Source organism: Epinephelus moara, chromosome 20 (assembly GCF_006386435.1).
Source record: "Epinephelus moara isolate mb chromosome 20, YSFRI_EMoa_1.0, whole genome shotgun sequence".
Classification (NCBI taxonomy): Eukaryota; Metazoa; Chordata; class Actinopteri; order Perciformes; family Serranidae; genus Epinephelus; species Epinephelus moara.
This window is the reverse complement of record NC_065525.1, coordinates 33,200,026-33,223,992: the sequence shown is the minus strand read 5'-3', so window position 1 is coordinate 33,223,992 and position 23,967 is coordinate 33,200,026. Positions and strand designations below refer to the sequence as shown.

General features: G+C 43.2%; 1 protein-coding gene across 1 annotated transcript; it reads right to left on the bottom strand.

Annotated features, from left to right (window-relative positions):
* On the bottom strand, positions 1-23,019 carry hsd17b12a (hydroxysteroid (17-beta) dehydrogenase 12a). The gene is made up of 11 exons (XM_050073546.1): positions 22,687-23,019; positions 11,065-11,111; positions 9,447-9,522; positions 7,644-7,751; positions 6,564-6,628; positions 6,265-6,309; positions 5,771-5,805; positions 4,568-4,649; positions 4,323-4,388; positions 3,113-3,262; positions 1-1,402 (listed from the first exon to the last, which is right to left on the bottom strand). The coding sequence occupies exons 1-11, from the start codon at positions 22,862-22,864 to the stop codon at positions 1,262-1,264; spliced, it is 993 nt and encodes a 330-aa protein (XP_049929503.1). The 5' UTR covers positions 22,865-23,019; the 3' UTR covers positions 1-1,261.
* Between the last annotated feature and the right edge of the window lie 948 nt (positions 23,020-23,967).

Below are 23,967 nucleotides of genomic sequence, written 5' to 3'. Positions count from 1 at the left end.
TACTGTATGCCAAAGCTTTTATTATCAAACAGTAGAAAACATGTTTCCTGCTACATAAATGTAAACAGTGCACTTTACATGTAGAAACTCAATTTTTTTTATTTTCAAGAATATTAAAAGACTTGTTACAAAGGAAAAGCATTCACAAGACAGCTTATTTAAGGCACAGGTCAGACCAAGTCATATAGGAATTCAATTGTGCAGCAGTCCTCCTGTTTTTAAAGTAAACATTTGGTAGCATTTAAACCAGTATGATGTAAAACCTTCATATTTGCGTTTTATCTTCAACTGGAGGAATATTCGCTCCACAGTAAATGTTCTCCATCGCTGTGAAATCCTTTCAAAACACCGGAGGAACTACTGTAAAGGTGCAGCGATTTGGAGGTTTGCCTTCGTCTGTTAAAGGTTTACATTTGATTAAAAGAGGCACAGAAGAGAGACATGGTCACATGGACATGGCACCAGCTGAATTACATCCTTTCATAATACATTGTTAACCAGTCAACACCAGCTCATTAAATCTGACCCATTTCCAGCATTCATTTCAGTATAAAGTTACTTGTGTTTAATGTGCCAGTTAATGAGAACTGTGTGACAATCTTTGGTTTATAACAAGTGATAAATTGGTGCAACAACAACCCTCCACAAATTATCATTTTAAATATATTGAAAACAGGCAATATAGACACAAAGGGAAGAAGGAGCCAACGCATGATGATTGCAGTTCAGTAACGCAAGTAAGATGACATGAAAGAAAGCAGAAACTACCATCTTTAAATGGCTCAGTGATTTGTAAACAGGGCAATGCAGACAGCTGAGCTGGCTCATGTGTTCATACAAATATAAAATAAATAATTTTACAAATATATATACTGCATATTAAAAAAAATGCCCACCACCATTTTCCACTGCTTACAACAGCAGGGTTAACAAATCACTAATTTTTTGGTTGTAGTATTTCCACCATCAGTGTCAGTGACAAAATTATGTCCTTAACCAAGAGCAGCATTTTATTATCATTTCAGCTCCTGCCTTCTTTGGTTATTTTTCTCCAGACAAATCACATCAGGTCAGAGTTTGCCGTCTTAAACACAAAGTCATACACATGCTTTGATGAGCACGTTTACCGAAGGCGCAAATGTGAAATCTCAGGCAACCCTGGAGGACCAACCACACAGATACTAACACAAGCTCTCCTTTGTTTTAAATGCTGCGCCGGGTCAGAACAGAGTGGCTGCCTGCAGATTCGTCAGCCATCTTTCTAATCACTCTTCAAAGATGTGCCGTTCTTCTGTTCTCGCAACTTCCTCCTCTGCAGGTATCCAGTACGCTGCAGACGGTTCATTCTGGCTCCGAAGAAGATGACCAGGTTGCTTGGCACCAGCTTGGTGGTCACCCAACCCTGCGAGGAAAGACACGACACAAAAGAGATGCATGGGTTTACAATTGATTTAAAACCTAGGTTCAGGTTTTAATCTTAAAATTTCAAAAAAAATTTCCAAGACATCTTGAAAAATACAGGTTTTATGTCACTTAATCTAATTTTGTAGAACGTTAAACACTAAGAAAAACACACCTAATCTTTAAAAAACAAAAACAAAACTGAATTATAGGTGACATAATGCATCCAACACTCCAAATTCTGTTATTTTATAGCATCATCAACAGTTTCCACATATTGTTTAAGACAAACTACAGCCTGGATGTATACTGATGTGTGTTTCAAGTGAATATACATTTAATCTTAACTCCTAAAGGGGGATTAAAACCAACTACTGAGCCAGATAGTTCAGTTGTAAACTCAACCTGGGCCCTGATTTCCCACGTTTGTGTTTAAGTTACTAATGGAGACAAATTAAATTGGTCAATTATGAGACATACGAGTAATTGTGCACCATCAATTTGCATCCACTTGAAGTGCTTGTTTTTGCCACTGACAGACTCAGATTGTCATTAGAAGTGTTTTATAACATTATGGAAAGGATCCCCACAGAGAAATGAAACCAAGTCTCACTCAAGAAGAGTGTTTGTTCTGAAATCTCATGAGAAGTGATTTGTTGCACGAAAAATAACGGTGGGAACGTCACAGAGAGTTGGAGAGAGGAGTGCCGGGATGACTTTGTTGTGTTGGAGCACATAAAGCATCTTCTAAGCGTTATCTAAAAGACTTTCAACATCATAACAGAATATCTAGCTGATTTTTAGAATGTGGAAAAGTCCGCCAGATTTCAGAATGAGACTTCTCTTTGAGGAAGACATGGTTACACACACACTAACAAACACACCGGATCACCAAAAGGTTTTTAAAAAAAAAAATATATATAATAATAATAATAATAATAATAATAATAATAATAATGATGATTTCTCTGTAGGGTCTTTTCGGCAATCTTTGCAGACACTCATAGCAATCTTGGCCACCTTTTGTACTCAAACATAACAAGCTCTTCCCATGACTCCTCTCTCCAACTCTCACTAATGTTTCTACCGTTGTTTTTTCCTGCAACAAGTCACCTCTCGCAAGATTTCAGAGTGAGACTGCCCCTTAAGCGAGGCTTTGTCACAATAACAAACAGGCCAGCAAAAGGTAAAGAAAAGCATTTGATTTCTCTGTAGGATCTTTTCCATAATGCTATCAGACACTCATAATATCAGTCTGAGCTTATCGGTGCCAAAACAAGCACTTTTAATAGATATAAAAATCAATGGTGCACAACTGCACTGCAATTAAATTGCAGCCTGTTTCTGTGATGCAGTGGTCTCATATTTTGTCTCTATTAGTCACTTAGACACAATAACACAGGAAACTAGTGTCTCAGTTCAAGAGTACTGACGTTTCCCTTTAAGTCTGACATCCCTTACTAGGAGCAGCATTGAAGTAGGGTTGCAACGGTATGAGATTTTCAAGGTATGATAGCAGTCTTAGAAAATATCGCAATTTCATGGAATTACAGAATTTTCATAATTATCATAGATAAGCAAATGTACACGGTATGATAACCGTTAACTTCTATATCACGTTATACCTTAAAACTGCTATATAGCTGCAACCCTACATTGAAGTTTACTTGATGTATTCCTGGACAGGTATTTTGAGGTTTCCACTTCTTACCATGACAGCGTGGGGGAAATAGCCATTGGTCTGGCTCTGCAGACCCACAGTGGTGAGCTCAGCTGCCACATAGCGCTCTGGGGTGGGCTTGTCCAGGGTGGGCTTCCTGATGCGAGTCATTTTGGTGGCCACGAAGAAAGGCAGCACACTCTGCATGAAGACAGTGAAAAAACATGTGAGATGAGCTCAAAAACACGTCAAGCCTGTAACAAACCCCTTTTTTCAATCATAGAATACGCAAAATTTGAATAAAACAAAGTCTTAGTTCTTCCTCAGGTTAGTGTGAAGTTTCAAACTTCCACAGATGAACTCCAGATTTGCAGCACAGACAAAAGTTGCATCATGTGCCCTGCTGTGAGACTGACAAATAACCCTGTGAAATGCACTCAAAATACATCAGATCTTTGCTGTAATCTGGTCTGACGACTGTGGTTTCATCAGGTGAAAACATACTCTGAGGTTTGCTGAGGTGAAACTGTGGTGCACACTTCAACCACAAGGTGGCACATGAGTGAATACTACAGAGGGTGCTAAAAACAGAACAAACAAGCCTTATGTGGAACAACATTTTCAAAAATACCTCTTCTCTGAAAAATGCATATCAGGGGTTTAATTTGTGAATGTGTTGTCGTTCCATTAATTTTCAGCCAACACTGGTTGGGAACAACAAGATTTTGTAACTTCTTTTGAGTTAAATCTGTGAGGGATTTCATTAATGGACAGATCTTATGTCCTTTGACACAAAGTCTACAACAAAAAGATGTCTAAAAAATTAGAGAAATATAATAAAAATAATTAGTTATGTTACTTATACATTTCATTTAGTTTTTGTCAAACATTTTAAACTTAAAGCCACCATTCAAGTTTGGTCGACAGCAGCTGCTCTGGTCTTCACAGTACAGATGTCCTGTGGATCATATACAGTCCCATGAAGGGTGATGTGTAATCACTGTGTATAACATTTTCAGCTTGGATTAGGATAGTTTGACAGACTTCCAGTGAGCAAATGACACCATGATAGAGGAGACTGGGCCTACAGTGGTATGGTTTGTGCTACTCTCTCTCAGTTTGCACAGGGAAACAATGTTGTCAAGCTTTTCTATCTTCCTCGCATCTGCCTGGGTCGGACACATTCTTATGCAAAAAAAAAAAAAATCTTTTGCAGGGCAGAAGAGAGGGATTAATCTCATTAGGTAAGTCCCCAACTCACCTGAATGATGATGCCCTGACGCCTGTACTCCTCCTGAAGGCCACGAGAGAAGAAATCCACAAAGGCCTGCACACAGAAGAGTGAAACATGGTTAGTTTTAACACGTGAGTATGTAAAATGTTGGTTTGTTATTACAACCTCTAAATGAGGCAAAAATGAAGGGTTGGCTTAGTGAAACAATTTAGTCTCCAGAGAGAATTCTTGCTTGTTAAAACAGGACAGACAGGTATAGATGTTGAACATACCTTTGTGGAAGAATAGACAGTAAGCAGGGGGACGGGGTACATGCCGCTGGCAGACGAGATGTTCAGGATGACACCTTTGTTACTGAAAAACACAACAAAGTGGATTTAGGACATGGTCTTGAACAGTGAATGACTGAACTCCACGATTCAAAGCTACCATGATTTGATGATGTGGCATTGTGGCATTAAAATTACACATGACAAAGCAAGGGTGTGTTTCAACATTGGGGGGGGGGGGGGGGGACACATAAAAAACAGAGGGTATTGGGGTCCTCTGGCCTACAATAATAAGCATCAAACACTTAATTTCCTGCATGATAGTGAATTTTATGCACCAATTTGCGCTTTTTCTGCATCAATTTATGGCATAAATGTCTTTAATTTTGTCAAAGTAAATGTCCTCTCCTACTTTAATGCACATGTTCCAAATATTGAGGAGGACATGTCCCCTGCGTCCCACCCAAAATCTACACCTTTGCAACAGAGGCTTCATTGTTCACTTGGCATTTTAAAACATTAAAAAACCTTAATCTAAAACTGCTGCCATGACACAAATCTACATCAGAGGGCTTTCCTCAGTATGTGAAGCACTGATCCCAGAACAGCACAATACATTTTCAGAAGTCCTTATTTTGTCTTCAAATCCACAAACTTTCAAAGATTTTCCATGCCAGTGGGAACCCTGTGTCTATACACATTCAGCATACTCACAGATACACTCAAAGTGATGTTGCACACACATACACACACACTGAAACAGTGTGGTAGTGGCCGTGTGTGTTGCCATGGCAGCCTGTTGCTGCAGTGATGTAGTGGAGCGACGCTCCAGCCTCACACGGCACCAAATGTGCCTGCGCTGCTATTGGCCGGCAGGAGTCACATGGGAACAGAGCAGCCAATCGGGTGGGAAGAGCACTTTGTGTGAATTGAAAGCTTGTCAGCATTGCGAACAAAGGAGGAGAGGAAAAGAGAGATGCAGTGATGGAAAGGGCTTGGTGAGGATTTCTTGTCCCCCTTTCCCGTTAAAAATAGTCACCTTTATAAAGTGCAATCTCCCAAAATACTGCTCTCAGACAACAAAAAGGGGATTCTATTTAATTCTGAGATTCCTCCTGCAGCCTCTGTGCCACAATCCCTCATTCACGACACTGATATTTGACTGCAGTCATGTCGCAAAACATGGAAGCCTATCATTTAACTCACCTCTCAACCATTCTGGGCAGCACCAGACGGGTCATCTACAAGAACAACAACAACAACATAAGCTCAGTTAACATCAGCTGACACACAAAACAATGATGAAACTCATGAGGGAGAAGAAGGGGACTGGGGAAAGAAGGGAAAGAGTTTTATTTAAATAAAAAAAGACTAAAAGTAAGAGGGAGAGACAGGCAGAGACGACACAGGGAGAGAGTTGCGTGGGTGGCGAGTACAGACAGCGTTGGTGTAGTCCACCATTGCTTTGGGAACAACTGAGACACTGCAGGTACCATGGTAGAAACAGCAGAGGAGGAGGAGGGAAAAGAAAAGGAAAAGAACAAAAGGGGGGGAAGTGAGGGGGGAAAGTGATAAGGCATGGATCAAACTTTAAACAAACACTTGGGGCGTGATATAAATATGGAGTTTGCAACACTGGGCTGAAGGTTTGGGGAATATTTCTTCCCCGGAGAGCAAAAGTGTGCAGAAAACAAACTCACCTGGCACACTGAGGTAATGTTGACGTTGATCATGTTTGTGATGAACTGAAACACAGAAAGCACCAGTCAGATAAACAATAGCACATACGATTATGCAGAAATATCACAAAAGATATGTTTGTTGTTTAGAAGCAATAAATATGATCACTAAACTGTTAGGCATGAGACAAAGAAAATAAATCTGCAAAATGGTGCATGCTTTTTCCTCACAGGCGTACACAAGTCACTTATTTTGCACTCCTAACTAACAGCATCAGAGAATTTCCACCTGCAGATAAAGACGAAATAAGAGCACTCACATTGTTCAGATCAGGAATATGGAGGTAGTACTCAGGGTAAGGGTAGGACACACCAACATTGTTGACTGTTGAAGACAAAAAAGGAGAAAATAATCTTATTATTCAACTCTTTTCACAACATAACCAGCTACTGGAGAACACAAACTCACAAATTTCTACCACAAGGTGGCAGCAAAAGCAAACAAGATAGAAACAAGCATTTTCTACTCCACACTAGACACAGCCACACCTTACAACCAGTAGAGCACAATTGGTATCATAAAAAAAAAGGACAAAGAGTTCCTTAAATGTTCAGCTAAAAAGTACAACGTGAACTCTGGAGTCTAAATGTCTAAAATTCCACCGACATGCCAGGAGTCGTGATGGCAGTGTCGCAATGAGGTTTTCTGGAAAGTCTCTAAAGCTCAAGACAGACTTTTTAAAGGAATGCAGACCTCAGAAACATTTTTGTGCACATGAGTGTTCATCCTTTGTGTTCTGGTAACGTGTCTCTTTCACAACAGCGTCATAACTCAAAAAAACATGACCCCAGTCAACAACGTGCATTGTAGTTTGTCTGTCAGGCGAAGTTGAGAAAGAAGTCATTTCAACTACCTAAATTAAAGGGAGTTTAAAACTATTGAAAACAGGAAAAACACCAGCTTACATTTCCACAGCACGTGTTTTACAATTTGCTTTGACTGATGCGTGTAATGAAATCCAGAAGGGAGGTTTGCCAACAGTCAAACAAAGGTTAAACTGTCCGTGCAAGTTTTTGTACTCCACAACACCCTCCAACCCCAAGAATTATGTCCAATTTTAAATACTAAAGACTCTCTAAGCATCTAATCTCAATGCAGCTCGCACTGCCTGAATACAAAAGTTAAGTGATGCTTACTTTGCCTTTTGCTGTTGCTTTGCTCTTAAGGATATATCTTTATCATTTATGTCTGCAATGACACAGCTAACTGCACTAAAGACGCAGCAAAACCAAGCATCTTTTCCATAATATGTCGACATGCAACTGGTGCCTGTAGGTAATCACTGGACAGAGTTGTAGCAAGCATAAACACACTGTCCTGACTGAAAAGCAGCTCTTACCAAGAACACCAATCTCAAGACCAGCCAGCCCCGCCTCGATCTTGTCGTAGATGTCCGCCTTGCCGAAGTCCACTGCAATGGTCTTTGTCTCCACTTTAAATTGATCCTCTGTGAAAGGAGAAACAAGTGCTCATTAACTTTAAGGGTACAGTGATATCTGTGTATGGCAGTGAACATAAAAGTGTTAAACTGTAAGAATGAAAGTTTCATGGTGCAATTTTTTGACCCAAGCTCAGAGTGATGTATGTTTAAGATAATTCATCTCCACAGCACACACTCATATCATGTATCCATGTGTCACAAATCAGCCAGCATTACGTGGCCCAACAACAGAGCAATCCCCCTGTTTCAAAACCCCGGATCCATTCAAATAAATGGAGCGTGATAGCAGCCACTGTCAGACTCGGGCTGAAGAGGGCACTGCGTACCAACAAACCAGCCGAGCCATCCTCCTCCCCTCCTCCCCTAACCTCCTCTCCCCTCCCTCCACTCCCTCGTCATGTTTGACGCGCCTGCTGCAATTAGAATTTATTGTCCAAAGACTCGTTTAGCTGATAGGTGGCGGAGGGAGTTATAAGAGGAAAATTCCTGGGATGTGCCTCGGTAAAGACCAGGAGTGTGTCAGTGTAGTTGTGAAGAGATAAAAAGGGGGAACCTGAGAGGGGTGCTAGGGGTTGCAGCCTCCCTGAAATCTATATCCAGTTCAGATTATTTTTAGTCATCACAGCTACTTTGAGTCCATGTCAAAGTAAATGATAAAAGCAGCTTTGCACACAAAGAAGCAGAAATATTATGGCTGCCAGATTGGAGGAGTAATTTGGGGTTGCCGGGCAGGTGCGATCAAAAGTCAAAATGAGACGTTAGCATAGAAGAGAGGAGAAACACTAATAAGAGGAAAATAGAGGTGGGACAGGGTGGGTTTGGCCGGTTACATGCTAAGGAGGGTGGTTTTGTCAGACTAATCGTGAGGGAGGAGTGCCAGAGTTTGGCACGCCGCATCCCGCTCGTGACTACCCATCAGCCCCCTCTGTGGACTTGAAGCACGACAGGGGAAATTGCGCTGTGGGAGACGTCAGAGACAGATGGAAAGAGAGCGAGTCAGGGAGAGGGCACTATTTGAACAGGGGGTGGGGGTTGGGGGGGCACTCACCATTCAGTCTCTGTTAAAATCTGGAGACGGGCCAGAAAGGAGAGGAGGAAGGAGGAAAAAAGTTTTTCCCTTTCGTATGGGTGCTCAGTTTCTGTTTGTGTAGACATGAATGAGGAAACCCTGGTCAGTTTCTCACAATTATCTCAGAGGAACAGGTTGGTCGATCAGGCTGGATTTTATTCTGTCTTCATAGTGACAGTGAGGAAGTAAAACACAGCCTGCTTTGTTGGCTGCATGTGTCCAATTCACCAGCACTCGAACACAGTGAAGGCATGACTTAGCAGGTGCAGAAGAGCGTGAAAAATAGGATTCAGAAATTACTCACAAAATGACTCTGTGAAATAAAAGCATACTGTTTTCGAAAAAGGAAGTTCCACACCTTTGTTGCGACAAAAAAAGTGCTAACTTGTATTTTGTCCTCATAACAGATAATTTTCGCTGCTTCTCTTCGTTTTTGACTATATTCTAAATCCTTATGTTGAGGATATGCCCTCCTATAGAGGCCTGGGAAACCCTGTAGCTGACGGGGTAGGAGGTTGCACGTCACTGCCTGCCCATACACACATCCTCATCAGCCCACTCACTGTGCTCTCAACCCCGAACAGGTTTCCATGATGTTGTGCAGACACACACACACAGACACACACACTTACCAAGTGACCTGGCCACGTCATCCAGCTTTTCCTGGGAGCGACTGATCAGCATCATGGCAAATCCTCGACGAGCAAGCTGCAAAGGAAAAAAAAAACGGTCAGTGACGAATACACAACTTTGACCATTATAGTAACATACTGAGGACGGTGTCACACAGAGTGTTGGCAACTATAGAGGGTCGCAAGAGGAGACGGAAACTTTTGGACTTCAGTGTCCCGAAATCAGAGATCTTTTTATGTTTCGTCGTTTTCATTAAAAATCGCTTCCCTGGAGAAAAAAAGTTGATTGCTTAGTGTCATTCCGAGGTCATCAAATATCATGACTTGGTTCAGTCTACCAACCCAAGAGTCGGTTTTTGGAGGAATGGACTCAACTATCTTTCTCCAGAGTTACATACGGCACTTTTAAGTTTGTTTTTCCCCAACTTTCAATAAATGTGCTTGACTCTGGATCAGAATATTGGGAGAGCAATAGTAACATATTATCCAAAATGTCTCCTATGGACGTAGATTAATCACTCCTCTCTCTGTATGTGCAAACTCAGTTGTTTTGCTCACTTTGTTGGAAGCATGCTTCCCAAAGAAAGACTGACAGAAGGCTTGAGAGCTGAAAAGACTTAAGGAAACTTCGGACTTAATTTTCATTTTCCTCAACTTGTGTCTCATTTAGAGCAATGATATATCGATTGGTTGTCAACTGTTAACTTTTAAGAGCAAAATAAGTTTAAATTCTCTGATTCCACTGTCTTAAATGTGTTTTCTTTCTGGTTTCTTTACTCCTCCATGACAGTAAACTGATTGTCTTTGGGTTGTGGACAAATTAAAACCATTGAGGGTGTCATCTTAGACTCTGGAAAACGATCCACATTTTTCACCATTTTATAGACCAAACAACTGATTGATTAATCAAGAAAATAACCAACAATGAAAATAATGGTTAGCTGCAGCCCTAGTCCCATTCTGACTGGCTCCTCTGGATGCACAAAGACTCAATCAACGAGTTTCCTCAGCCAGGTTGATCATTGGGTATGTGGGCACGTTGCTGTGCAGTGAACAAATCTGTTTGTGCAGTTCAACTGATTTGAAACGATGCACTTAATCGCACAGAAGTAGATTTATCATGTTCCATGTGGAAAGCAGAATCCAAGTGTTGTGTTTCTGCATAAACGTTAACGTGCAAAAAACACCCTGCATGGCATAAAACATTGAGCAAAATGGTGGCCTAGCGTTGCGTGACAAGTGGCTAGCCCCACTGTAGCACCGACAGCAACGGCATGAGTCAAAGGCCCTACATGACTATATTATACAGCCAGCACACCCACACTAGTATGGGCCAAACACGTGGCAGGGTAGCCCCTATTCAACGTGTGCTTGTTACCTCCGTATGCGCTCTTGTTGACGAGCCTGTGCTGAAGTGTGTGTGCATATGTGTGTGAGGACTCTCTTCCACGTTAATAGGCCTATAAGAGCTCTCCCCTACCGTGGCCTATGAGTGAACACGGTGTGTGTGTGTGTGTGTGTGTGTGTGTGTGTGTGTGTGTGTGTGTGTGTGTGTGTATGCATGAGTCACAGCTTTGCCGTGAAAGAAATGAAATAAATAAGGGTCCAGGAGCCTCACCTCCTCCGCATAGGATTTCCCGATTCCATCCGTGGCTCCCGTCACAACTGCAGGGAGACAGAAAAGAAGAGAAAGAGGTTAGTATTGGTTCTCTGAGCAACACTTTTAAACTATGTAACAGGGCAGGAGTCAAGTCAACTTCTGTTCACTAATGAGGGAGTAGATGTTCTTCAGTCGCCGAAAGTTGAGTCGAGAATGACTGACGTGATTAAAACCGTGGTTTCACTTTGTATATCCAACCTTGGCACAACTTACTCGAACCCTGTCCAGTGGCACATTACATCAGCAACATCTCACCGACAAGTCACGCCAGACTGACTCATTACTCTGGCACATCTATTATGCAACCGCCACCATATCTGTTATCTTTGCATCTTGTGACAGTTGCACATAAATCACAAATATGACCCTCTTTGTTCACAGGCTCACAACACACCTTCACATCAGGTTTGACCACCTATAATTGTCATCATATTAGCTCAGAGCCCTAACATGCAGTTAAGCCCAAGGCTCTTCACGGGTGACAGATGGGACAGTCAAACGAAGGCTCTAGCGGCCACACCCCACGATACTATTCACCTGCTGTTTAGGAAAGCCTCTCTCTAAGCTCGACGATGACAGGGTGTCCATTCTCAAAGTGCACACAATAGGGAGCGTGCAGTTCGATTTTGGAGCAGATATGCAAATAATACAGCCCAAGATAATATGGATAGGAGTCAATTCACAAAGATAAAGCTACAAAGACAACAGAGGGGATGGAGATTGTATAGAGGCAGAGATAAGATGGTATAGATTAAAGCAGAACAAAAGATAGAAGACAGCCTTCAACACCCACTGATACCTCACTGGGAGCAGCTCATCTGATGCAAAACAATATGATTTTCAAGATTATGTTCATCTAACTGGCAAGGTTAAATCAACTGTGGGCTATCTGCAGTTTAGACAAAAGGTGGAGGAAGGAGAATGGTGGAAAACCGGAGGAAAGGTTTCACAGGCGCATGGAAAGATGGTGAAAAGCGGTCGAATCGTGGGGAGACGAAGACGGAGAGAGGAGCTGATGTTCTTCTTGTGTTCAGAGTTCTCCTCACCTTGTCAAGCAAGCAGGGCTATTTTTAAACATTCACTGCCCATCAACCCCAGCTCCTTCTTGACTGACGGAGGATAGGGGGGAGAAAGGATGGATGGCAGGAGGGAGGAGGGAGAGAGAAGACACAAGACAAACAACAAAAAAAAGGGGTAGTGGTGGGGAGGAGAGATTGGGGGTACTCACAAATACATGCACACATAGTTGTGCATCATGAATATATTATTAGCAAGGCTTGATGAAAGATTAATAGAGGCAGAGGACATTCTCTGGCAAAGAGCTGGAGAGCAGGAAAAAGAGACAAGATGAGAGAGGGGATGCGGAGAGGAGGGAGTGATGACGAACATGGAGCAGGAGAAAGGAGGAGGGCGAAGTGGGGTAGGGAGGGTGGGGGGAGCGAGGAGGGATCCTAGGGGCGGCTAAAAATAGAACTGGAGCGAAGCAAGAGAACGAATGAGTGAAGGAGAAAGAGACAGAATAGAGATGGCGGTGGAGAGGAGGAGGAGGTGGAGGAGGAGGAGGGGGGAGAGAAGAACAAGTGAGTGAATGAGAGAAGAGGAGTGAGAGCGAGAGAGAGTAGCACAAAGTCAAAAGTGAAAAGAGAGCAGAATCCCTGGTTATTTTTAAACCTCCCCCGTGTTAAGAATGAAACGCTCCGTGGCAGAAAAGCCTCAATGGGCACGGGCTGTACCAAATCAGGCTCTTGCTGCAGATGCAGGTGGGGGCAAACAGAGGCAGGGAGAGGCTACATTCGCTGCAAAGTAAAATGGCTAAGGTGGGGGGGAGACAACAACCACCTCGACAGAAAATCATTAAATCAGCTTTTTCCTAATATAATCTAGTGAAGTGAATGAGGCTTGTTTGCTTTACGAATGACAGGGCTCATATTTTACACAGATCCATCACACATGTGCCACAATATCATGGCTGACAGGTGGGAATCTCATACTTCTAAGGAAGTGTAGCTTTTTCTGGTGGCAATCATGCAAGTTTTGAGTTCATCTGATGAGTGCTAAAGGAGTGTAATGAATACAAGGGAGAGGAGAGCAGCATGAAACCGTTTAGATCATGAAAAATCAACACAACTGGAGGTAAAGTTGCTGGATGGTTACAGAAAGACAGCCTTTTCTTAAGCAAGAGAACAAAAGTCCTGACTGATAAGGAATACCTTCCACGATTCTGCTGTAACTAGGCCTACGATACCTTTGAGGAAGAAATGACAGGCCATGTCAGCAACTGAGAACTAGAGAAAAAACAACCATAAAACTGAACAAGAGCACCGACCACATTCCAGTCGCATGGGACAATAAAAATACCCCAGAGAAAAGCACCTGGGATGACGTTCGCCTGCATGACTGAGTTTCAGGTGCAGAGCATTGCTCCTGCGTGCAAGAATGTGCGCAAAGCATCTGCATTTGAACTTTAACCTGATACAGGAGAGCGTGCAAGAATGTGTTATGCGCCAAAACACATGTGGTACATGAACATTTGAACTTGAACATGACAGCAAAGAACATACGGTACTTGGCTACGTGTCACACTGCATATGTTCAGGCTATGCATGCCATGCATTGTAAGAAAACAAAATGAAGTGTCACTCCACTCTTCTCGCTTTTCAGTCTCATTTCTTTCCACTAAAACAAAAGAGGTGAATTTTGCTTTAAAGGGGGACTAACCCTGGATTGTCTCATCACTAAACAACAATTAAAATCCTTCCTCTTTGCAAAAACCTGCTGCATGTCAAGTGGAAAACTTCCACTCTGCAAGTGTATGGTATTTGAGTTAGTGAAGATGCTGCTGTCAGCCAATCGAGTCTTTAAACTCATTAAATTAATAATCTTTTAGCAGACATATCAAAGAACATTCTAATTCTGGCAGAGCAAAGCACATTTAAAAATTTAAGCCATAAAAATTGTGTAATATCAGAACTAGCGCAGGAATCTGCACATTTTTAAGACAAGGTGACATTTTGAAACATTTCCAGCTCTGCACTCTCAAACTTCTTCAAATGAAGTGACAGTTTAACCAAAAAAATGAACGCAAATGAAAAGTATAAAACTGAAATATGTAAAGGGGATTTTGTTGGGTGGTCTGAAAAATGGGAGGCTAGATACGATGGAGACAAATAATCCCTCTATCCACTTTAGAGAACAGCTGGATGAAAGAAGAGTAGACATAAACATCAGAAACTATTTTTAGTGCCACTTACTTCTTTAAAAACACTCTACTTTGAATTGTGATTTTCCACTCTGCATTTGTCTACCCCTCCCCACCTCCACCTCCACCCCCCACCCTTCCCCACAACCTCCAAATCCTCGTGCTGTAGTTATGAATGACTACACTCCTCCCACTCATTATATAATAGTACCATTTTCTCAATAAACGTTGTCTGGGGAGTGAGTGAGAGTGAAGTGTGTGTGTTTGTGTGTGTGTAGCGGGGGGCCAGTACAGTGGGATGAGGACACCAAGTTCCTCTCGAGTCTTAAGATATTTCATTTCTTGCTTTTGAGTTGCTATCAGCCATCATGAGTGCAACTAATGCAAGAAAACTATAATAATTTACGGTAAAAAAGGGACAATATCTCAGCCACAAAGACAACTGAATGAAGTCTGATGCAACTCTTTCACCTGTAACTGGTGACCTTTCAATGATGAACACTGCAGGTGTCACCTTTACAACTCCTCACTGATGCACAAGCAGAACACCACATCAAAAATACAACTGCTCAGTCCGGTCACAAACACACAAACACCCCAGTGCTTCCACTAGGAATTAATTCCCCTAACATGAGCAAAGCATTAAATCTGTGACACACACACAGATGTAATGCAACAAAAAGGGTCTACACAAGCAAGCACGTGACTGACAGCAATGCCACTGACGCTCAGAGACGCACACAGACAACAAAGGGTGAATGTGTGTTGATGGGGCAACCACATATGAGAGTGATGTGTACCATGAAAAAACAAAAAGGAGATTGGGGAGAGGCCAGGGGGGGAAGAGGAGTGTGTGTGACTCCATGAATGTATTCAAGTGTGTGCTGGCAGAGAGGATGTGTGCACCACTGCCTCTCATTCATTCCCAGCAACAACGCTCATTTCCCCCCATTCCTGCGCCTCTGAGGGATCTGGTCCACCATGCTGGCTCTGAAGGGCCCTGACGGGGGCGCATTTGCGCCGCCGCTCTGCTGTGCTTAGTGCTGCACATCACGTCCAGAGGTATTGACATCCCCCAGCCTTTTCTGTCTCCCTCCCTCCTCAGCAGTGGAGCAGCCCCTGCCGCTGCCTGCTCACTATTCCGAGGGTCTAAAAAAAGCAGCAGGAGGAGTAAAAATAGCAGCGCGCCTGCACTGCCTCGTCTGGGAGCTGCCTGCCTGCCTGCCTGCCTGCCTGCCTGCCTGCCGCAGCACCTGAATACCAACAAGATCCCCACCACCATCGCCATCACCACGACGACCAGGCTTGCTGCTGCATCCTCAGCCCTCCACCTAAAGCCCCCCGATGCCAGCATGAGCACTGCAGGCTGGGGAGGAAAAGAAACACACATAAGATGTGATCTGATGAGCAGAGGAGGAAGAACACAAAGCTCACTGATACATGTGGAGAATTTAGATTAACGTGGACTGCATGAGAAGGCACGTGTGAGAGGATGAGCAGCTCGTATTAACAAGACAAAAGAGTTATGAATATGGAGATTCAGATTTATATGAATCCGCTGATTATTCCTCTCTCAAGATTAAGGTGGGCTGATTAGTAAAATAAGCTGATCTAGTGTTTAGTTGTGAAGAAAACTGGCATGGCCCTGACTATCAGTTACCCACAGGGTGAGTGTTTTTTTTTTTTTTTTTTAGAAGATTCAACTTCCTATGCAAAGAGAGCGAGACAGAGCTAAAATGAGCGCAAAAACTTCCCCCCTCAACCCTCCCCACCACCACCACCACCACCACCAAATCCCCAATTAAGATTCTCAGTGAGGAGAGACTGCGGTCCTTGTATGCCCCGCTCTCGTTACGTACTGTTATGTAATCTGTCGCACCCCAAACTCGCCTATCAACGAGCAGCCCCTCCTACCACAGAGGGAGGGGAAAAAAAAGATGGAGGGAGGGATGCAGCAGAAGATCCAAAGACAGCACCCCCCCTCTCTTCCACCCACCCTCACCCAAACACACACACACACACACTCCATTCTCCATCCGCCCACCTTCCACATTCAAACACACACACATGCTGCTTTAAATAGCAGGGGAGAAAAGTCACATGGGTGATATAAAAGTCGACAAAAATAAAGCTTGATCGGGCCGGGGGAGAGGGAGAAATGAGGGGAGGGAGGGTGAGAGACAGGAGAAAGAGAAAAAAAAAGAGAACATGTACTTCAGAGCTGCCCAAGATAGAAGCTGCATCTATATTTGGGTACAGAGCAAAAAATAGTCGTGTCCCCCCTCCCTCCTCCAGTCACATGCCTTGTTTAAAAATCAATAGTTTCCTTTGCCACAATTAGTTGTGTTGAGACAAGGTGATTTTTGAGCAGGAAACAAACTTCGCTGTTTGACCGCGTGCCATTAAAAGGACGGACTGTACTGTGTGGAGGTTCAAACAAAGCCTACAGCAGGTGATTTCACTTTATTAGTCCGTCCTCTGACTGGAGGAGTGTTAATCAGTGGAATCACCTGCTGGAGTCTTTGGTGGAAGGGATGGAAACCTGCATGCACTCAGCCCTCCTGTTGGATCATTTACATCCCTGTATTGGTGACATAACTCAGACTAGTGGATAAAATTGATGCAGAGTTCCTCCACATTTTAAACAACACTTTTTTGTATCTAAAAGAGTTTGAAAAACTTAAAATCCAAACCCAGGTGCCTTTTTACTTCCTGAAACCACATCAATCACCTGCACACCATCTTACACACTGTGTGCACATGCAATAAACACTTGTCGGGTGATTGATGTGGTCAGAGGTTCGGCAATGTCTTTGATCAGAACATGACTTCATACCATTCTTCTCAGCTTTGTCCCACAAAAGACTGACGCAATTACCTCCGAGAACATTTCAACTGAAACTCACAACTGAACAAACTGCCTCTCTGGCATGTTAGCCTGCAACCAACAAAGCAAGACGTCATTTTACAGAAACCAATAAACTGCTGATTCAAATATGCTGGTGGTCCAGTATTGTGTGTTAAGATAACGCAACTCAGCAGCAAATTATTGCACTTGATGCCCTTGTGATCCTGAGGAGTGCAACAGATGTTGTCAGACAAGAACGTTGGGGAAGGTTAGCTATGGTTTGCAGCAAAATTAGAGTACATGACTTAAGAAGAACAAAGAAGTATTTGGTGAGATGTTGATACTTCAACTGGAAATATTTTGCTGAAAATGGGCTGGGTTTCTCTGTCAAAGAAATTCACGCTAATACCAGTTTTCTGCATCGTTCAGTATTGGGCTTTCAGGTGGAAGCATTTCAGTTATTTTGTCAATGTAAGGACTTCAAATTTCCATTTTAAGCCTTAACAATTTGATGATTAATCAGTTAGTCAATCAACAAAAAGTTAATCTGCAACTATTTTGGTAACTGTCTAATAATTTAGGCTTAACATAGAAATTTGAAGTCCTAACATGGACAAAAAAACTGAAATGCCTCTGCAAATTGAAGTAATATTGAATGATGAATGATGTTTGTCATTTTTCGAGCAAAAATACCTCAACCTTTGCCTGAAACGTTGCAGTAAAATCATTATTTTTGCAAGTTAGACAGTACATGTGAGTCTTTTCTATGAATTTTATTCTTCTCGTCCCTCGCCTATGCACCTGTTTGGAAATAGATATGCAAAAGTATTCCTTTGTTTTGAGCAAAAATACCAAACATGCCCTTGTTCCAGTTCAAATTAGTCTTTTCTTGTGTTATATGATGGTAAACCTGATTATCTTTGGGTTTTAGCCCTAACCCTAACCCTAACCCTAACCCTAGACCCAAGCAATCTAGAGATGTCACTTTGGGCTTTAGGAAACTGTAGAGTTTTTAAAATTTCTCATTTTAGAGATGAGAAAAAAATAATCGGCAGTTTAATCAGTAATGAAAAAATTAAGTTAGTTGCACCCCTACACTATTTAACCAATCATTTCTTTTAAGAAAATTACCACAAGAAGTTACTAGATGCAGAAGTTATCTTAAAACTGTTCATGAAGTCTCAGCAATGGTTGAAAAACCCAGGATAATAACTTTAGATAATATGAAAAAGGTAAGAATATAATATTGCCACTTACTGTTTTTTGTTTTTGGACAAATAATCAAGTTGGAAATGCACTACTTTTGTGTGCATTGAAAATTAATATAAGTACTGGTGTTGATGGATAAGAAGCATTTAACTATTAAAATCAGTATTGATTAGAGAAGAGGTTAGTGGGCATGGATGGAGAATACGAGAAGTGAAACTGGAGAAGACGAGCAACATGCTCAGAGGAAGATGGTACTGTAGCCTCAAAGAGAGTGCAAGATGTAGAGAAACAGATACACAGACTGGCTGAATGGGGAGATGGGTGAGAGGAGGGAGGGGAGTGAGGAGGAGGAGGAGGGATTGAGAGGAGCTTGAAATGAGGGAGATGCAGAGGATTTTTTTCCTCCCTCTTCTTTTTTTTTTTTTTTTTTTTTTTACCCAGCATCCCTGGCTCCAGCACGTGTCACAGAGCGTGTTCATCACATGAACAGCAGTGTTCTCTCCCTCTCTCCGCCCACACACACACACACACACACACACTCTCTCTCTCTCATACAAAGCACTAGGGGGAAGCACATTCACAAGGATGAAGAAGTGGAGACCCTGCCTCAGTTGATACACATGGATAAATTTCATTCACATATGTGCATTTTCCTTACCATGAATGAAGCCTAATGCCTATTCATAAAAAAAAACACTGAAATTTATTCCCCCTCATAATAATTAAACACCGCCCTGCCACTCTGATTCGCCCGCAGCTGGGGTTGATAAACTTGCACGCCGCAAATGTTTATTCCTGCAGTCGAATCAAACTCAACAGAATTCTTGCGTAAGTGCTGACACAAGTCTTTGTCACTCTTGTGCTGTACTGATGAATGGCTGCATCCCTCTTATATAATAGGACCATTTTCTCAATAAACTCTAATGTCAAAGGGAGGAGGGGGGCACTTCTGAGGCGCATGTGACATCACTATCTCCCCCCTCCCCACCCTTGCAAAAAGCTCCCTTTGGTCTAATTTACTTCCCTATAATGGAGTTTTACACACACGCAACAGAACAGACACTGGCTCCCTTATATAATATGAGATGCTGGGGGCTAAGAATGGAGTGAGCGGAGAGGAGAAAACTGGGCTCTACTACACATTAGAGTCAAAAGATGCTCCACTGGACAAAAAAGCATAAATATTAACCACTGCATTATAAAAAAAAATCTGCAAAATACCATGAAATACCTTTAAAATCTTAACTCCAAGACTAAATATCTTTAAAACTGCAGGGATCACCCATTCTGATGCAACTATTGTCAAAAATCTGCCAAGAAATTAAAGACTTGATGGATAAAAAAGAAATGTCGTGTTCTTGAGCACTGCCATTCCTTCGCTCAGGGTTTTAAAAAAAGAAAAACTGAGCTGCAGACATGGATTGGGCTGGCAGGAGGTGGGGAGGGTGAGAGTGTGGATGCACAGTGCAGCAGAGAGGCTGGGGAAGCCGCCTTCATCCATTCTGCAGTGCTGATGCTCTGCCACTAGGAGTCTCCTCCACTAAGGGGAAGACCAGCAGAGGAACTCCAGAGAAATCCCTGCTCTGCTCTGCTCTGCTCTGCATGTGAGAGCTGCAGAGCTTCAGCACTAAAAGATGTGCAGTGATAACAAGACTCTTTCTAAACTCCAAGCTTACAAAAGCAACTCTGAATACAAATTACCTGACCTTGCATAAAAGGGGAGGAACTGACACTTATCTGAACTAATTTGAGCTGTTACCAAAGAAACGTGACCTTGTTCACCTGCACCAATCAAACCTGTCTGACCAGGAAATGTTGGTTGCCTCCTGTGTTGCAATAACAGCCATGTGGGTTGCAAAACGCACATGTTTAAAGGATGAGCCAAGTAATCCAATTTGGCACATCTTTCTAGGAAACATGTCAGTCAAAGAACTATTTAAAATGTGATTCATTTTATTTCCTGGGATAATCATTTAGTGGTTGTTTGACTGGCCGATATCCTCATCACATAAAGTCAAATGAAGTCTAAATACAAATCCAGTGGCTTAACATTTTAGTCCAACTACCACAGCTTTTAAAAGTAGGCATTTAAAGTCACAGAATATTCATGTACAGCTAAATTCTTCCTCGGTTATCGGTGATACACCACCTTTTAAAAAAAGGGCTGATGTTGTGAATTTCAAGCTTTGAATGTTTTTCTACAGATATACACTTGAAATTAGTTAATATGCACGATCATGAGTAGATACAAGAGTTTAAGGTTTGTGAAAAACCCTAACATGAGGTATTATATGACTGCACAGCTCCTAAGAGAAAGGAGATGTCAAAGAAAATAGGTTAACGGCTCATGCAGTTTCTGTAGAGCAGCTACAACACCACTTCACTTGTGTTGCTGACTTGGCATTAAAATAAAGAACAATACCGAGCCTATTTGATGGTTAGAAATAACTTAACTTGTTGCAACAGGTGCCTCAGTCTTTCAGCCAAAGGTGGAGACACAAAGTCACACCACTTTACGTAAGTGGATGGGCATAAAAGAAATCACAGCAGTGCCTGAGCTGGCCAGACCTGCACATCTGGTACAACCAGCTGAGGAGGACAACTCATTCCTAGTAAACATCCACTCTTCTCTACCTGTTCACTTCCTGCCATGGCTCCAACCGTTGTTGGCTTGTCTGACTGGTGCCAGGAACTGGTTTCAGGGAGTGGCATTCAAGTTCACATGTTACGAAAAGGTATACAAGAGTAAGAGTGGCCAGTGTGGGAAAGTTAAGATAGGAATCCTTTCTGAAAGTAATGGTTTAGAGCATTTTCTGCACCCTAAAAATACAGAATCACATTTGACCCAGTGTAATTGATGCAATAGAAAGGTTCTTTACTGCACCAAAAAGAAAGGGAATCATTTCTGGTAAGAGATCTCTAGTGCGAAGTTAGAGCTACATCTGACAAGATACTGGGGGTGCTGGAGGAGGAGTGAAGGAGGAGGGTGGGGTGGGGGGGTTGGGAGGGGGGAAATCACAGTTTCTATATGACCAATGGATGACGAAGCGATGAACAAGCGCATGACTCATCGGTGTGCACCGGTATTCCTCCGCATATTCCAGCAGAATCACACAAAAAAAATGTACATTAGTCATTCCTAAAGGCACCCTACCTTTGCGTCATGCGTTTCATTCCCTCTTATGGCGCACAGGGCATCAATTAAACACTCCATTCATAAAAAAACGACGATTTGGAGGCAAAGTGCGTCACGGTGCAGATAAATATCTGGGTTATTATTTAAAAAAATAAAAGACAACAACAAGCATTCAAATCATCCGGGTCGCCTGCTTTTAGGGGTGTTAGAGGGAGATTATCAACCTATCCCAATGCGAAGGGGAGCGCTCGGCAAATTGCGCAGCAAGAGGCTCCAGACGCAGCAGTCTTCTCCAAATAGGAGACTGGAGAAGTGGGTCAAGCCATGGCAGGGCGATTCCTATGAGACTAGTCTGTACCAAACCAAAATACACTTAGATTTGCCTGCCAGCTCGCTCCTATGTGTCCAAGCACGTTGAAAAAGTACATTATACAGTCAAATCCAATTAAAGACGTTTTAATCTGCATCTAACAACATGTAGGGCAAACGGAATGGGACAAGGTAAATGTGACAAGGAACCGACGACACAAGCGAGAGCATGACAAAACACCGCCTGAATATAATCACATTCAAAGTGAGGTGAAAGATTATCAACACAAGTGTGAAAATGTTTGAGAAGCTGCCCCAGTGAGACATATTTGGAGGAGTGAAAGGCTGTGAAAATGATCTAGATGTAGGTCACGTTTTAATTGGGCATATGGGTTTGTCCTACATCATGCGGATGGACTAATGTGGTTCAGTAGTGCGCTGGCTGAGAGCTCACCCACATAAAACAGCTCTCTAAAAAGTGCGCATAGCCTGCGCAATTTGGCTCCTGGCTCACCAATGTGGGGCATCCCCCTACCGCTCCAAATGTGGGTGAAAACGCTGACTGGAGCCCCTGGCAGCAGACGGTGCTGTGTTTGACGCGAGGAGGGGGAAAAAAACCCAATTGAGCTAATAAGGACCATTATCTTGCCAGTCAATCAGCTGCTTACCTGCGCTTGTTACGCAACACCAACCTCCCCTTGAATTAAACCACACAGAAAAAAAACGCACCAGAATGTAGCTCCTCTTTGTGACAAAGTGAAGTTTGAGCCCAATAACCTCATTCTGGTGTTTGCACGTCGAGTCCACCTGCCTACTTCTGAGCTGCCCTCTTCGTGACCGTGATGTAGGTGGCGTGAAAATTGATGTGACCCAACTCACCTGCCCATTTGCCCAGCTTCGGAGAGAGCAGCTGCCCGTTTCCCAAGACCCAGATCCTAAAGCCTGAGAGCAGCCTGTAGAGCAGCCACAGCGCCAGGGAGGCCACAGTGAACGCGCCGACCCAGAAGAGAGGCGTCTCGGCCCTGCGGAGCATCTCCTCAATGTACATGCAGTTCATGGCAGCGGCTCGCGGTGACTCGGCGTGTGTGAGAGTGTGTGTGTGGAGACCTCAATTTTAGGCAATGTGCTCTAATTTCCAAGCCACAACGTGAGAGAGAGTCCCTTTATAAGGAGGTTGTAGCATCACACACACTCCCCCAACTCCCCCAACACTTGTCTAGCCTGATTTAAAGTGCGCCGCCCACCTCCTACTCCGCCCCGCCCTCCTCCGCTCCTCACCGGCTGCAGCCGCTGTCTCTCGGCGGATCCGCCCCGCCGGTTGGTGCGTTTGCAAGTCAGTCAGCTCCAGAGCTTCCCCCATTCATTCGATTTTCTGTATGAAGCAGGGTGGGTCAAAGGGAGACCGGGATGAGGAGTGATTGGGCAAACATTACGGCAGCTCCCATCCGGAGTCAGTCATTGGCTCTCGTCGGAGCAGGTTTGTCGGTTTCAGTCAGAATTATGAAACCCTCCAAACCCACGCTTTCGGAAAAAAACTGCCCACACCACTTTATGAATGAAAGGATGCTCTCATTGGTGAAAAATGAACGCGTCCTCCCGCCCCTTGGAGGGCGCTTGGAGACACTTGATTGGCTAAAGCGGTGCCAGTCTGTGAGGTCAGCCTGCTCCCACTTAGCCATGACTCACTCGTCTATTTTAGGTATTCTGCCTGCATCATACTGCTGAAAAACACTAAACATGTGGAAGCAGGTGCAGTGAGGCATCTTTGCGCATAGATTGACTCATGTTGCGCCGGGTATCTCTTCCACACTCGCCTCTGCTGCAACATGCGCGGGTACAGGCTTCCCAAATACCAAAAAACTACAATCCCCAGCCCATGTTGAGACTCTCGCGAGAGTTCCCCATCGTAGTAAGTTCCCCATCCCAAACATCGAGGAGGGGGAGATGAGATGTGATGTGTGCGTTACATAAACACTGAGACAGGCATGTGAATTTCCATCGCTTTATTTAACTGTGTTTTCAACATTTCCACGCACATAAATGAGCCAGTCATGCTTACAGATGCTGGATGTTTCAGCACAACCGACTGTCACGATTTTCTCCTCAGCAGTATGTGCTCTGTTCCCCACTCCGACCCAGAAAGGCTATTTGCAATAGCAT

Excerpts from the sequence above, each read along its gene's own strand:
- hsd17b12a (XM_050073546.1), bottom strand. The coding sequence starts at position 22,864 with ATGAACTGCATGTACATTGAGGAGATGCTCCGCAGGGCCGAGACGCCT. Across the intron at positions 11,112-22,686 it reads GAAGCTGGGCAAATGGGCAG|TTGTGACGGGAGCCACGGAT; the intron begins GTGAGTTGGGTC and ends GTCTCCCTGCAG. Across the intron at positions 1,403-3,112 it reads ATTTCCCCCACGCTGTCATG|GGTTGGGTGACCACCAAGCT; the intron begins GTAAGAAGTGGA and ends CTTTCCTCGCAG.